This window comes from Rhinolophus hipposideros, assembly GCF_964194185.1.
Source record: "Rhinolophus hipposideros genome assembly, chromosome: 19".
Taxonomy (NCBI): Eukaryota; Metazoa; Chordata; class Mammalia; order Chiroptera; family Rhinolophidae; genus Rhinolophus; species Rhinolophus hipposideros.
The window spans coordinates 51292180-51307777 of NC_138065.1; the positions used below are offsets into that span (position 1 = coordinate 51292180).

The 15598-nt window shown below is 43.9% G+C and overlaps 1 protein-coding gene across 1 annotated transcript in view; it reads left to right on the plus strand.

The window, feature by feature from the left end:
• ADCY10 (adenylate cyclase 10) overlaps nt 1-15598 on the plus strand; it is a 55047-nt gene that overhangs the window by 1874 nt on the left and 37575 nt on the right. Inside the window, exons 2-9 of the mRNA XM_081026517.1 lie at nt 6646-6796; nt 7554-7758; nt 8447-8551; nt 9914-9952; nt 10143-10286; nt 11964-12169; nt 12650-12746; nt 14501-14589. Of these exons, the coding sequence (XP_080882643.1) occupies nt 7611-7758; nt 8447-8551; nt 9914-9952; nt 10143-10286; nt 11964-12169; nt 12650-12746; nt 14501-14589 (828 nt within the window). The 5' untranslated portion in view covers nt 6646-6796; nt 7554-7610. The remainder of the gene's footprint in view (nt 1-6645; nt 6797-7553; nt 7759-8446; nt 8552-9913; nt 9953-10142; nt 10287-11963; nt 12170-12649; nt 12747-14500; nt 14590-15598) is intronic.

The following is a 15598-nucleotide window of genomic DNA, read 5'->3' on the forward strand; positions in this document are numbered from 1 at the left end:
TCATTGAAGGTAGACCTGGAAAGTACTTTCTTGGACACAGGAAGTTTTGATTTAGCTGCAGAAGGGATATATTGTATTAACCTATTTGCATACCTTCTGAGGTAATAACTATTGGAATTCTTGAAGCTTTCGCAGGTTAAAGCAGAAAAGAAGCTGCTTGGGAAGCGGGGGGCAGAGGCAGGGTGGAGAATGCTCAATCAGAGGTAATTCCTTAACTTAAATTTTTTGTGGTTTGGCATTCATTTCAAGGAAACATTCGGCCGCAGTACAGTACATCAAGGCTGTTGTTTCTCCACAGTAAACAGATTGTCTTTTTTCAGTTGTTAAAGTGATGATGACAGGTTGGATCTTAACAAAGATTGACCTCACAGCCCAGGTTCCTCTCCATAAAGCGAAACCGTTTCCACTGGAGCTGTTTATGTAATGATACAGAAATAGAAAGTACTGGTATTTATAAGACTGCCTTTCTGCTGAAGGAGTCTGTTTAATTATGTGACATGTGATTCTAGTTATGCTAAGACTGGTTTCCACTACACCAGAAAATTCACTCGAGAAACCTAATTAAATGATTCCTTTTTTCCCCTCCCTTAAGACAATTGTGTTTTACAACATTTTGAGAAACGATAAATTTAATTAGGGCTGGGCTTTATTTGAAAATGTTTGCTTGCTTTTTCAGTTTAACTTTCTTAAATTCCAGTTTTACATGTGTCACTAAATGTTAATTGTAGTCATGGTATACATATGAACAGCTGGAAAATCAAAACATGTTTTCTGCTGCTGAAAATGTCACCTTAAAACGAATTTTGCCAGTGTCACATGGGGTCAAGAAAGTCAAATCTAGTGCCACATGGGGCTGCAAATTATCTTATGTGTGAATTTTGTTAGAAGTATGCACTTGACCAGTCAGGACAGGTCAAAAATTTACCTCACAAAAAAAAGTCCCTACATATAAGTACTGAATGCATTGTAATTGTAAATCTCATAGGCCTGGCCAAAGCCGTAATCATTATTGACCAAAATTAGGTTTGCTTACTGTGGAGACAGAGTCCCAGAGAGCAGTTTCCAGGCTCTCGGCCTCACAGGAAGAGGCGCTGGCTCAGGTAGTAGATGGCCATCAGCTGTGACCTGTCAGCCATTAGGCACTGATATAACTGCCGTGGCTATGTTGGTGGGTTGGTTGGCAGAGAAGCAGACGGCAGGCTACAGATCATGTGGCTCCTGCTTCCTGTGTCTCCAGCCCAGCCGCCAGCGAGAACATAGTGGTATGACCCCCCTACCGATGGCTCCGTGGGTGTTCCTTTGTGGCCTCACCATGTCCTGCCTTCTTGTGCGGGGAGCAGGACTAGAGTCCCTGCATGACACTTAGGAGATACTTGTCTTTATGATGGTCACTTACCATCCATTGCCTAATTTCGCTGATTCTTACCCCACATTTTTCAGACAAGAGGGCCTGAAACAGCCTGTCCAGGTATGAGCACCAGGGGCTGGCGGGGGAGGGGAGGCAGGGCAGTGCTGGCCAATCAGAAGCGTAGTCCGTGCACATGAAACAATGAGCTGCTGATGAGGGTGTGGCCAGGAAAACGGCTTTTAGACAAAACTGTCATTTTATGGGTCACCTATCGACAGACATGGTACTTCTGCTGTCTTGAGAATGATGTCACCTAGGCCCCTTTCCTGTTTTCTGTACTCCTGAAAGATCTAGTCCTAATCTCAGCGCTGGTTTTCCTCAGCCTTGGAGGAAGAGGAGGTATGTGGAAGTAGGCTCAGTAGGAAGAATGGTTGCCAGGCTGGGAAGGTGATAGGTGTTGGAGCTTGGAGGAAAGTTGCAAAAGCCTTGGGCGGGAAGTCAAATTCAACTTCTATCACTGTCAATCTTTGAAGTGACATTAGAAGGCGTAAATGTTGCCGGTGCTGTTTATCCTGGATGTTCCATCTTTCTAGCTCACCGTCTTTACCTCTCTTCTGCAACGTCTCACATGATCTCCTCATCAGTCATCAAAGGGCAAATGCCGACCATGTGAAGGGGGCACTAGGAAGACACTGTGGAGAAAACAGAGAGAATGTGATCTGTGAAACAGAAGCTTACAATACAGAGGAAGACATAAACAGGCAATAGATAATCAAGGACATTTAAAGAGAAAGTAAGGCCCATAGTTTATAGACGTTAAGTGCCCTAACAGCTCAGAGGGAAAATTGCCTTGGCTGGAGTGGCCTGGCAAGGCTTCCTGACAGATAACATGATCCCTTTTAAGTTCAGAGTATCTTCATTCCGGGGCTCCTATAAAACATTTTATAGATTGATGAAAAATTGAATGAAAACTGAAATCTATTAGGAGTTTCTAAAAGCTATTTAGAGAAACAATAATGGATATAATTGATCTTTAATTTCATTTTTGAGTTTAAGCAGAATGAAACTGGACATACACACTCCTCAACCCAGGAAACTTGTTGGGGCCTCATTCACCTGCTTGTTCTTTCACTGTTTCAGATATATTCATTCATAGATGCTTTCATGCTCTTTCAGTGCCCTATCTCTGTTTGTGCTCTACCCTTGACTGTAATGGAGTTGGCCAAATAATTGATGACGGTACCATTAAAGTGCTCTCAAATTAAATACGTGTTTTCTCTAGGTCGTAGATATCCCCAAGTGTCATATAACATAAAGAGCTGGGATGTAGCGTGCTATAGTAGAAAGAACATGGGCTTTCAAGGTATGTGACCTACAGCAAATTAATCTGAGCTTCAGTTTCTGTGTCTGTGAAATGGGTAGATACCCCTTCTGATCAGACCCACCTGTACACAGTGCTGTTTTGAGGATGTTACATGAGGCAACCTATGTAAAATGCTCCACATAAAAAGGTGGTAATAAATCATCATTCCAATGGAGTGTGTGTCACGTCACTAATCATTTTCTGATGTTATGGAAGTCAAAGGAGAAGGCTGTCTTCTAAAATAGGAAATTTCTATTATCTTCCTTTAGATGTTCTTAAGAAAAACTCTCCGGTTTACACTTTAGATGTCTTCGCCTCTTTGGCCCATAACAAATAATTGTGTTATCCTAGCTGTCTTCTACATTTGTCATCGGAATCTCCGAATGCAGCTACTTTCCTTGCCTAGCAGTCATAAACTTAGAAAAATCTGTCCAAGTCCTCAGGTCACCTTTTGAAACCCATGGAATGGGTTAGTCATCATTTCATCTGTCCACTAAATCACCTCTACAACCTTGCAGGCAGATGATACAGAGCCACTCACAAGGAAATCCAGTACTTCCCAAGACTGCCCAGTTTGAACACGCCTCCTTACCTGGTTGAAATTTGCCAGGCTTTGATCGGAGTTGATCCTTTTGGAAAAAATCTCACCCAATTTCCACACAGTGTTAAAACGAAAGCAAAACGGTCTATATTGCGCCTGTGAGGTGGGTGTGATAGTGTCATATTGCCGAGATTGAAGGGGCTAGTCGTAGGGTTGCTGGGTAAAAATGCAGTATTTGGGATATATTTATACTTAAAAAAATTATTGTTTATTTCAAATTCAAATATAGATGTCCTATATTTTTATTTGCTAAATCTGGCAGTCTAAACAAGTGGTAGCCAAAGAGAATAAAGTTGAGCTAGCCAGTCATCAGGCAGGAGAGGGAAGAATCGCGCTCCATCTGCTCGGTCCTACCCGGGCCCATCTCTGTTCTATGGCCTCAGCACATCTGTGGAAGCCTCTTCAGAGCATCCATTCCTACAGAGAAAGTCTAGCTCCCTCCCCCGAGGGAAAAAACACCAACTTTCCTCTCCCTCTTCCAGCCTTCCACGAACCTGATTCTTGCGTAGGCAAACGCAATCCCTACCTGAGGGGAAAACAGGGGAATTCTTTCATTAAATGCTGGGACCAGCATTTGACTTTGCATGAGGATCTAGAGCTCCTACCTTTCACATTTCAGCTCAAAGATTTAAAGACAAGTACTGTTTTCACCTAGACGTCATCATCTCCTGACGTAACATTTCCAATCTCCTCTCATTCCTCATGTTTGATAGTTAATGAACTTCAAATAAAATGGGCAGAACTAAACCCAATGGTCATGTGTGAACTCTGCTTATATACCTTAAGACTGCATTGTATCCAGTGGCCAGTAAACATGGGGAAAGGTGCTTAATTTTGTTAGTGCCACCCGGGAAACAAAATCACAGGTACCACCACCACTCCCCTCCCAAGATGGCTAACATTTTAAAAGACTGACAACAGCAAGCATTGACTGGCACATAGAGCTTTTGAACTCTCCTAGCTTGCGTGTGAGGTGTAAATTGGTACAACCACTTTGGAAAACTGGCAGGACCCACTAAAGTTCAATATGTGTATATCCTATGCCCCAGCAATTCTCCTAGATATATGCCCAAGCGAAATGCACACATATGTTCACCAAAACACATGTACGAGAATATTCTTAGCAGCATGAATCGTGACAGCCTAAGACTGGAAGCAATCCACAGGTCAATACTAGGATGGATAAATCCTCTCTGATGTAATCAGGTGATGGAATACTATACCGCTCTGAAAAGGAACACTCGTTGATATATGCACAATATGAATATCACAAACATTTGAGAAAAAGAATATATAGGGTGATTCCATTTATATCAATTTTTAAAACTGTAAAAGTAGTCTATAGGTTACCTTTGGGAAGAAGTGACGGGGAGTGCCTGAGAGATGGTGTGAAAGGAGCTTCTGCAGCGCTGGTACTGTTCTTTCTTGGTTTGAGCAGGGATTACACGGACTTGTTCACTTCATAATAATTCATCAAGCTATACACTTCTGAATTGTGCGTTTTTCTGCACGTTGTGCCTTAACATGAAGTTTTTAAAAAGATAATATTGAATGTACAGTAAATCTAGTTTTTCACATGATCTGCATTTGATGTTAACGTTCTAAATACAGCACTTTATCCTGAAATTCATTGTTATTTCAGTCTATTAAGATATTTTGAGAACCTGGCTGTGTCATTCAATACATTAGCTCTCTTTCCAATTTTATCTTCAGTCCCCTGGCACACCCATGGTGGCTTCCCTCTGAGTGGACATTAGAACAGAAAAAAACATCTGACTGTGAACCAGCTCACTATATTTTCATCACTCTTAACAATTTTGTATCTTACCCACAAGGATGTGGTAAATTTAGTCACATTCCTTATTAAAAGTCAAGATACACTTTGTCTTTAGCATTCTCTTGATTTAAAAGGTTAATAACTTCAAAAAAAGGAAATTAGGCTAGTTTGCTCTTGGGTCTGAATCCATTTGACTCCTCTTAATGCCCTCTTGCTCTTCTAAGTGCTCACCTATTATCAAGTGCGGTAACGGTCAAGGCTGCTCTCTTTCCCCCACTGCACACGTGGTAGGATTACACTCCCCACCTACTTGAAATTAGATGTGTCTGCATAACTTGCTTTGGCCAGGGTCATGTGAGTGGAAGGGAATTGTGTCACTTCTGGGAGAACACTTTAGGAAGGAGTCTGCCCCATGGAATCTTCTTTTCCCACTGTCTTGGCAGCCAGAAGGTCCCAGCCTGGGTCCCAAAGTGAAGGTAACAATAGAGCATAACCTCCTCAGCCAGCTTATAATGGACATGTAGCGTGAGCAAAAGATGAACAAGGAATAAGCCTTTGTTATTTCAAGCCACTGAGATTTTGGAGTTTGTTGGAGTGAGGCAAACCCTAGCTTCACTGACGCATTATGTTTACCAGTCTGTGGTTTCTGGAATCCATAGATAGCTTTGTCTTTTGAAATTCAGGAAAGAATGTGCCCAACTCGTTTTCCAGCCCATCTTTGGTTCTCCATCATTTTTTGAGATGATTGACATTACATCTGTCAGCCTTTCAGTATTTGGGGACGTAGGTTATCTGTGGCTGGCTCCTTGAATTTACTTTAAATGATTGGTTGCAATAGCGTAACTTTCTTTCCTTGGACTTCAATTCTTTCCTAGCAATAGTTGTTATACTTTTCAGTTTTCCATAATGGAGAAGGCAGAAACAAAGAAGAATAGTCATTATGTCATATTTAAGCTTCCTTCTTATTCCTCTCATTAATTACCTTGTTTTCAATAAAGTCTAAAAGTCCCTCTGGGTTCACTTAGCTTTAGCATTTTTCCTAAGTCTCACCTCGTTCTGGGCATTTGGTTTTCTCATACCTTTCTCATAAGTTCACATTACCACTTATCAAATTCACTATCAGAAATTATTTGTTTGATTTACTTCTCTGTTGGCTGGTACATCTGTGACTCAATGCTGTTCTTCTTCATTTTTTTTTTTTTAAACTTAACTACATTCTTCTTCTATCTTTTGTTCACTTGTTAGCATTTGAGTTTACCTGGGCTTTTCCTTTTAAAGGTTATCTAATTCCTAATATTTAACACTCATTTTTAGAAGTTTCTATACATTTTGTAGTTTGTTAATTAAATACACTGTTTTCCCTGATTTTTAAAAATGCTTTCCTAAGTCTAAGATACATGTTTAACTGTCTCACTTTTTCCTTATAATACTCTCACGTATCCCAATGTATCCTACCTCCGGTCGAAATTACTTACCAGTTCCTCCCTATTGGTCAGTAATAGTTCCTCTTTAAAAAAAAAAAATAATTCTCTTATTTTTTGTGTCACCTATTCCAGGAACTTGGATTACTCTGAAAAAGTTGTGGATGAAATTCCTTTTTAAGTTGGCAGAGCATGATTTTTCACAACTCTCAGGCATGAGCATTTAATCGGCTCCAGCAACTAAAGGAAGACCTTCGGGAATCCTAGTTTTCTCAGAACCATCTGGGTAACAAATTAAATTTTCCACATTTCTTCCCACTTACATTTTAAAGTGTTAACACACACACACACACACATACACACACACCTTTAAAAATGTTCCCTCTAGTTAGTTAGGACTGTACCTTAATATACTTAATCTCTTGTTTATATACAGAGGGTACCAAAGAAAATGTATACACATTTTAAGAAAAGAAAAAACTGTAATACTCGATATATAATGATAACAAAAGATGAATACCAGTCATGTGTAGACTTGTACATTTTTTGGCACCCCCGGTATAAGACTCCACTTTGCTACTTACCTTTATATAAATATTCGCACACACTAATTCACATCTCTACTTTTTTTTTTTAATTTTCAAAAAGGAGAGAGAAAAGATGACAGACCAAAAGGGTGGGGGAGGGGAAGAGGAAACACAAAGACAGAAGGAAAAGGGGTGCAGACTGAATGAGCAGCGCCACTGGTCCTCTACCCCAGGACTTCCACCCCTTCATGAAAACAGTGCTCTCGTTCTTCCCATCCTGTTGGTAACGGTGCTCATTTATGTGACAGCGGTTGGAGGCCTAGTTTGTGAGGGGTTCTTTTATAGGAAATGGGCCCATTTGAAGTGTCACTCAACAACCCTCCATCACTTATCATCACTCAGTCACTTAAATAAGCAGTCTACAGGTTAGAACAAAGCCGACGGAGGAAAGGAAAATAGGAAAGGGAGTGAATGAATGTAAGTCAGCTCTCCTCCAGCCTCAGCTTTTCTTTCCAGAGATCTGTTCGGGGACTGTGTGCTGTGACCATACCATCCTGAACATTTGCCTGGAACATGAACACTCGAAGACAACTATTACAAGACCGGGCCATCGTCAAGTTAGCAGCTCATTTGCCGGACCTCATCCTTTACGGAGATTTCTCTCCAGAGCGACACTCGGTGGATTATTTTGATGGAGTTTTGATGTTTGTTGATATTTCAGGCAAGCACAAAAGGGATGTTAGATGTGGGTGAACAACAGGCTCGCATCGGAATTCACACGCATTGCTTGAGCGGAAGAGTCCCGGGGCCGTGTCTGAGCTTTTGTGCTGTTCCCACAGGTAGCCCCCACTGAGGAAACAGGCTGGAGGAGGGATGGTTCTCTTTCATCTTCCCTTATCAAGCATGTCCAGTCCCAGGCAACCTTTAAGGTGCCCAAGTCCCACACGTGGAACTTTAGACTCTAGTGCCCCTGCCCCGTCTTCACTGACTCAACCCTCCAAACCCCACACACATCCCAGGCAAAACTCACCTCCAGGAAGTGGTCTATCCAGATGTTGTTTACCTCTTAACAGTAAACGGGCCACTTCTTGAGATGTGTTTGAATTTTGTGTGTTTTCGTTGGCATAGAATGGAAGTTCTATACTCAGTTTAAGGAATTGCAGTCCTCTCTGTACATGTCGAGAGACATTTGAAGGGAAGAGGTATCTATCGGGCGCCTTTCCCTGACCCCTCAAATAACAAAGATAGAGGAGCCTGCACAGCTGACTCCTGAGCAGCCCCAAGGACCATTAAGAAGAAGCCCTGCCCGCTCTTAAAAGCTGAGGCCCACTGCTCTGCAGGGTGGTCCTCTTCTGGTTCTGTCTGGTCCCTGCGAGCAGCTAGGGCGCCAAGTAGCACGTTTCTTACAGGTTTCACCGCCATGACTGAGAAGTTCAGCACAGCCATGTACATGGACCGAGGGGCTGAGCAGCTGGTGGAAATCCTGAACTACTACATAAGCGCCATCGTGGAGAGTGAGTGTCCCCGTGGGCGCCTGGCTTCAGGCCATGGTGCTCCCTTGTTTTCCTGTGTTTGTTGGTTCTCACCCAGTCCAGGCCTATTGCTCAGCACCCGTCATTTTCCCCAGGAACTGTGTATGAAACCGGTCTTTCGTGAAATACTGTGTTTCCCGAAAAGAAGACCTCGCCGGACCATCAGCTCTAATGCATCTTTTGGAGCAAAAATTAATAGAAGACCCGGTCTTGTTTTACTATAATATAAGACTGGGTCTCATATAATGTAATGTAATGTAATATAATAATATAACATAATACCGGGTCTTATATTAATTTTCGCTCCAAAAAACTCATTAGAGCTGATTGTCCAGCTAGGTCTTATTTTCGGGGAAACAGGGTATAACACAGTACAAGTGAAGAAATGTAATCAAACCTCACTAATCCAGAGTATCGGCGGGAAAGAGTGCTTTGCATTTGTTGAAACACTGAATTAGAGCCTACTTTTACAAGAACTATAGCAGTAATACTCTTAGCCATTATTCAATGGTAGCAAACACAGTCACTAAGAGAATGCTGTATGAATAGATGAGTGATTTATAATGAACTCATCAGTAATACGTTTCCTCACGATGGATTCTGAAGCACTTAGAGCCAACTGAAAAATCTGGTCTCCTTTTCAACCTCTGCCCACCATCTTGTTGACATTATTTGAACTATTCATGAAGAAAAGAACATACTTTATTAAGGTGAGGTCTAGGTCTAGTCTTCCATCAGGCTCCAAGTTTGCTAGTAATACCTTAATATAACCCACTGAACAAAGTTTAACGCTCCTGAAAAACAGAAATGGTATCTAATTTTTTTTTTTACATCCCACTCAGTACAACAGCATTCAGCAAATTTGTAATGCAGCATAGATAAGAGGGAACAAAATTGTCCATTTATGTCCTAAAGCCTAAACAAACAAAATGCAAGGTGACCGTAGTTGTGGTTTCCCAATTTTCTGAATCTCAGTCCTTATGGCTCCTGTCATGCCTCCGCTTACACAAACTCATAACAAGCTCGAAGAGTGGAAAGCCTTCCATTGTCATAGGAGTAGGGAGCTGTCCTCAGAGCTCATCAGAAATCCCCCTCCTCCTTTCCTATCTTCTCCCACTCACAGAAATGGAACAGGTACACAATCTAGTTCAATGTACTCCTCCCACATTTGAGGAAACACACTCAGGTGGGGTTAAGTGACTTGTCTGAAATGACATCTCTAGGATAAGTCTCTTCTCTTCACGCTGTTTTCTCGACCTAATTTCGATACCACTGATGAAGAATGAATGTTCTTTATTAGCTTTAAGAAATCAGTGTCTGATGTAGCTTTCCCTTTTTTCACAGAGGTGTTGATTTTTGGAGGAGACATCTTAAAATTTGCAGGTAGGGGAGCTTCCTGAGATGGGAGGGGTCGGAAAGGCACGCTATGACGCCTGGGCTCTGCCATGGAAGGCATCTCAGAGACAGCGATGGCCAGGAGACTGGCGTGAGGGCTGTTTCTATACAGATTTCATACAAAATGGACTGATCCCCAAGGCAGGCCAAGAGCCCCCGGTATGTCTGTCTCCTCAAGGTGATTCGCTTCTCGCCCTGTGGAAGGTGGAGCGAAGGCAACTGAAAAACATAATCACCTTGGTAATTAAATGCAGCCTGGAGATCCATGGATTGTTTGAGACCCAGGAATCAGAAGAAGACCTGGATGTCCGAGTCAAGATAGGTAAGCTTTTGAGAAAGAGGAGGTGCTGCAGCAGTTGGATATGGTCCTGATTCCTGAGGCATCTCTCTCCCAAAGAGAAAACAGTGGAACAGGTGGCCCAGCCCCACCAGCGTGCCTTGACGTTGGGCATTAGGCTAACCAGAATGTGAATTTGGGCTCCCTCACTTACCGGCTGAGAGAATTCAGGCAAATCCCAATTATCTCCCTCATAGGCGCTTACAAAGAGTATATTTAATTAGCCAGTGTCGGCCCTGGGCCCCAGCAACCAGTCCACCAAGTAGTCTTTTCATTACTATTACTGTTGTTGTTGTTGTTGTTGTTGTTAGGGCTTGCTGGCTCGCAACAGTGTGTACCATCACATACAGTAGAGAGCACCTTGTGATTTTATTCATTCAGCAGTGTCCTCAGACCAGTCACCCCACTTCCTAAGAATGCTGCACAAGAAAAGCTTAACGGGTCAGCCCACAGTGCAGCTCCAGCTTAACAAAGGGCTTCTTAAAGTCATACATCAAATTACGATCGTATGTATTTCTGTGTTGTTCACACCCACAGTCTTGAGCAGACAATACCCACATTGCATCATTTCTGCGGCACCACAGTCCTGAGCTGGAGGCATTAGGATTCCCAGTTCGCCGGGCCAGGAATGGCCTTCTGAGGGGTCTAAATGAATGGCCGCAGTTGGTGCTGTTGTGTTACCTGCCACCCGACCAACTTGGCAAACGTAGAATTCTGAAGTGTCAGAGATGATGAGCCAACGCGTCGGGGGGCATCCAGTTAACTGTTTCTCAGCTTTCTTTGTTACTCAGAGTTTCCAAATGACTTAGTCTTCTGTTGAAAAAAGGCAAAGTCGTTATAATACTGAATATTTTTCCCAACCTAACCCTAGAGAGTCCGATGATGCGCTACCCTTCTGGAGAACGATGTTGGTGGCTGTTACACAGGTGGTAACAGTACTGTTATTGTTCAGGCATCCAAGCCTCAGTGTGTTTCAGACGGGTAAATACATGTCAGCGTCAACAAATCAGCGCAGCAGAGAGCAAAGGTGCAAAAACACCTTAATGTTAATTAGACATTTAAAAGAAGTGTGTATCCCTTAGAGTTCATTTACGTATATTACGTTTGATGTACATGTCACACTTTACAACGTTCTGTCTTCTGTTGTTCCAGTAACAAAATCTCCAGTCCCAACTTGAAAACAGTTAGAAGCCACACCTGGATGGGACATCTGACTGTCAAAAGGCCTGCTCCTTTCCCCAGCCTCTGGCTGTGGCCTGAAATTCGACCCTATGTGTTTCTTTTCTGTTAAAGCCCGGACCTCTGATAAAATGCCAATCCTCCCCCAATAGGAATTAGCAAAGTCATTCTCTGCTGCCCTTAAGGATAAATAAATTGAAGAAAAAGTAAAATAACTTTGGGGACTCATAAGGTGGGCCATCTAGGGAGATAAATGATACAGGAAGGTGAAATCGAGTGGCTGACTTTCTAGGTTTGGGAGAAGAGGAGTTCTGGAAGGCCTGGGCCCAGAAGAGTCACCCTCTGATCTCTACGTAAATTTTAGAAACTAGATCTTGCTCTGAGGTGGTACAGTCACACCAAGATTCTGATTTTCCCAGGAAGCCGTGTGCTGCGGAACAAGCCAGAACTTCCCGTACAAACCTACTGTTTGCCTTCTCACAGCCCTGGCCGCCGGCCACATCACCCTGCTGGTCTTTGGAGATGAAACCCGCAACTTCTTTCTGGTGACTGGTCAGGTGGTGGATGACGTGCGCCTAGCACAGAACATGGCACAGATGAACGATGTCATTCTGTCCCCAAATTGCTGGCAGCTCTGTGACCGCAGCATGATCGAAATTGAGAGGATTCCAGATGAGAGAGCCGTTAAGGTATGTGTGGTGCTGCCGCTTACGGACAGCTCTGCCCGTCTGTGCCAGGGTCGCCCTGTCAGAAGAACCACTGGGAAGGCGGGTGCTAGGAATCCTTTCCTGACGATAATCCTAATTCCCTTTGGGGCATCCACTCCTTTGCCCCTTTACACTTAAAAGAAAGAAATGGTGTGCAGTTTAACCAGATCTTATTTGAATTGAAATGTTATGAAAGGAATGTAGAAAAGTATACAGGTGAGCCCCCCGGAATGGCCATCTGTGTATATACTGAAGATGGAGCTCTTAGTGACTAATTGGAGAGACTTTTAATGTAATCACATCCAAATTAAAGAGCTTCATGGTTTAGGTAGGCCCATCTCTGTGTCTCACGTCCTGGACGCTCCGAAGCAAACTCCCTGCCCTTTCTGCTGAGAAATTACATTTGAGGGACCAGACAACCCTCCGACTCACCAAAAACTTTTCTTTCTTTTTAAAATTTAGGTTAATTTCTTGAAACCACCCCCTACTTTTAACTTTGATGAATTTTTCACGAAGTGCATGACTTTCATGGCTTACTATCCTTCTGGTGACCACAAAAGTAAGTAACCCCCACGGACAAGAGCCTCGGCCTCTACCTACGGTCAATAGGGTCTCATGCCAATGCCACAGCTCCATTTAACAGGGCAGTGCCCAGTACAGCCCGGTCCTGAGCAGCACATGAAGGGACCTCCTCCCATTCCCCCCAACATCCGTTCTCAGGACAGCCTTCCTCAGGTCCCTGCTTCTCCCCGGCAGTGACGCCTTTCCCTCATCTTCCAAACATGTATAAGTCTCCGCCACGATGAAAGAAAAAAATGACATGTCTATGAGCCCTACTTTCCCTTCCTCTCCTTCACCACCAAACTGCTCACAAGAGTAATCTGTGTGTCCGTGCCGCGTCTCTCCTCTCATTTATGTATTCACCCTGTAAACATTGACGGCCCATGCCTCAGGGCCGTGTGCTCACCTGCTCTTCAGTCCTGAGCCCCTGTCACCCATCTTTTCGCCCCTTCTCCTCCTGTCCACAGAGACTATTTATGTCAAGGTCACTCATGACCATCAACTTGCCAAACCAGGTGGCCTCTCCTCAGGCCCCATCCAAGGTCACTGGCCTTAGATTGCTCTTTTTTTCTGGACACCTATCTTTGCCTCTTTCCTTGGGTTCAAGAATATTCTTTCCTAGTTTTGCTTTTCCCCCTTCACCCCCATTTTCAGGGCCCTTTGCTCAGTCTCCTTCCATTCCTTAAATGTCGGTGACTTCAGGGTTCTGTCCTTGAACCTCTAGTCTTCCCCACTCACCTCTTGAAAGATATTCATTTGTGCTCGACTTCCCCGTGATTCCCCGCAGGGCTGGGACAAGGGTGAGGAAAGCAGGAGCCTAAGGCACAACATTTAAGGGCACCCTGTTCTCAAGGTTTTGCAAGTTGTCTCAGACTTGTCCTGAATCATAAATTCATTAAAAAAAAAAAAACTGCCTGTGGGCCATCCCCCCGCATGTCAAACAGGCATTCCAACATTAACCTGTTGTCAAAAAACGATTAAGAAGTCACTTTCAGTGATGCAAACCAACTTTATTGAACACTTTAGGACATGGATAGTCTCCTTTCGGAGAATTGCAAAATGAGGCAGGAGGCAAGAAGCTTTTACAGGATAAAGAATAGAGGATGGGAAGAGACAAATAGAAAAGACCTGATTGGCTGGGGCCACACAGCCAATCGTGTGTGGGGTGAGAAGGCCCAGCGTTGGTTTGGCGTCTGGGGATTGGCTGACTGGATGGACTGCGTTTCTGGTCAAGCAGAGCATCTGCAGGGACAGAAAGTCACCTAAGTTTCAGTGTCTCTCAGACCCCCAGGGCAATGGGGTGACTTGTGTTGGCTTCCACAGAGTGGCCATCGAACCTGGGATGAGAAACCAGTCTCCTGAATCTTACTCCTGCTGTTCTTTCAACCTGATATCCCCTTCCTTCTGTCACCATCGTCCTCTGTTGATTGTCATCCCCTCATCTATACATTCCCATCACCTGTGGTGATAATTTTAACTCAAGTCTGGAGGTAAAAAGCCCCCCAAGTCCCAAAGTGTGATGATAAGACGAGGGCCTCAAGCTGCAAGCGACTGAATTTCGGGAAACCTGCAACCTCTAAGAGCGGCTTGTTGGATTTCCCTTGGCCCTGCTTAGCCACCAGGTGTCCCAGAGTCCCCCCAACTGAACTGTGATGGCCACTGCCCAAGGGAATGGGGCCGGGAACCTCCCCTCTCTGGCAGTGCAGAGCCAAGCCTCTCTTTCTGAGCCGGCCCCCCCTTCTGCCCTCTCAGACCTCCTGAGGCTTGCGTGCATACTGGAGTCCAATCCCAAGCTGGAGTTGTCCCTTCAGAAGTATGTGATGGAGAGCATTCTGAAGCAGGTATCTCCATAATTTAATTTATTGGCTTTCGGGGAGTCAGGGACCCTGGAGGGCTGGAAAGATCAAGAAACCCAGTAATATGTTTCATTGAAATAAAAGAGGTGGGGCTGACATTCTCCATGTGTAGGGGACTATGAAATGGATCGTTCGAATCAGAGTTAAAGGGGCCTCGTTCATAATTGCACGGTGACAACAGGGAGGCCTTAGGACTGTGTCACTCTATACAGCTGGGCAAACTGGAAGTGTCCCGAGCCTATGAGAACCAATAATAGCTGCCCTTTCTGGTATATGCCACATGGCAGAAAGATATCAGGTGAATGAGTCTCGGTGCACTATTTCTCTAAGTCACGTGCATTAGCTCTTAAGCTTTGAAAGTTAACAGTGTAGATAATTAGAACTCTCAGAACTACCTCCAACCCCAAAGTGTCCCTTCTTACCCACTTAGATCTAGGCTCCCTCAAATATATTAATCCCCGCGAATTCTACCTCTCTCTCACCACTCACCATGTGCCAGGCACTTTGCTGTTTCATGTATTTATTCTTCACAATCCTGGGTAGATAGCTTTATCTCCATTTTATATATGAGGAAACAGAGACCCAGAAGGATACCAAAAACTTTCCTGAGGCTGTAATGTAAGAGATGTAGCTGGGATTCGATCCCTGTTCCACCTGAACCCTACATTTTTTGCACAGACTATCTACCCTCCTAACATGGGCCTATTTTAATCCTCAATCTCACCAAAATGCAATTGTGTCCTGGAGGAAATCTTTGTAGGACAAGTATGACCAGTGGGCAGCTGCCTTCCTAGTGTGGATTCAAAGGTGTCAGGAGGCACCCCTCCACCTTCAGCTCGATTTAAAACACTACCTCTGGTGCCTGCAACTGTTTGACTCTTCAACATTTTTGAAGCTCAAGAAAACTACCCTCCCTCCCCTCCCTACCACCAAGAGATACGACACTTTATGCGTCTTCAGTTGCTGCCAGCTGAGGGTAAGGTCTCCGGGAATG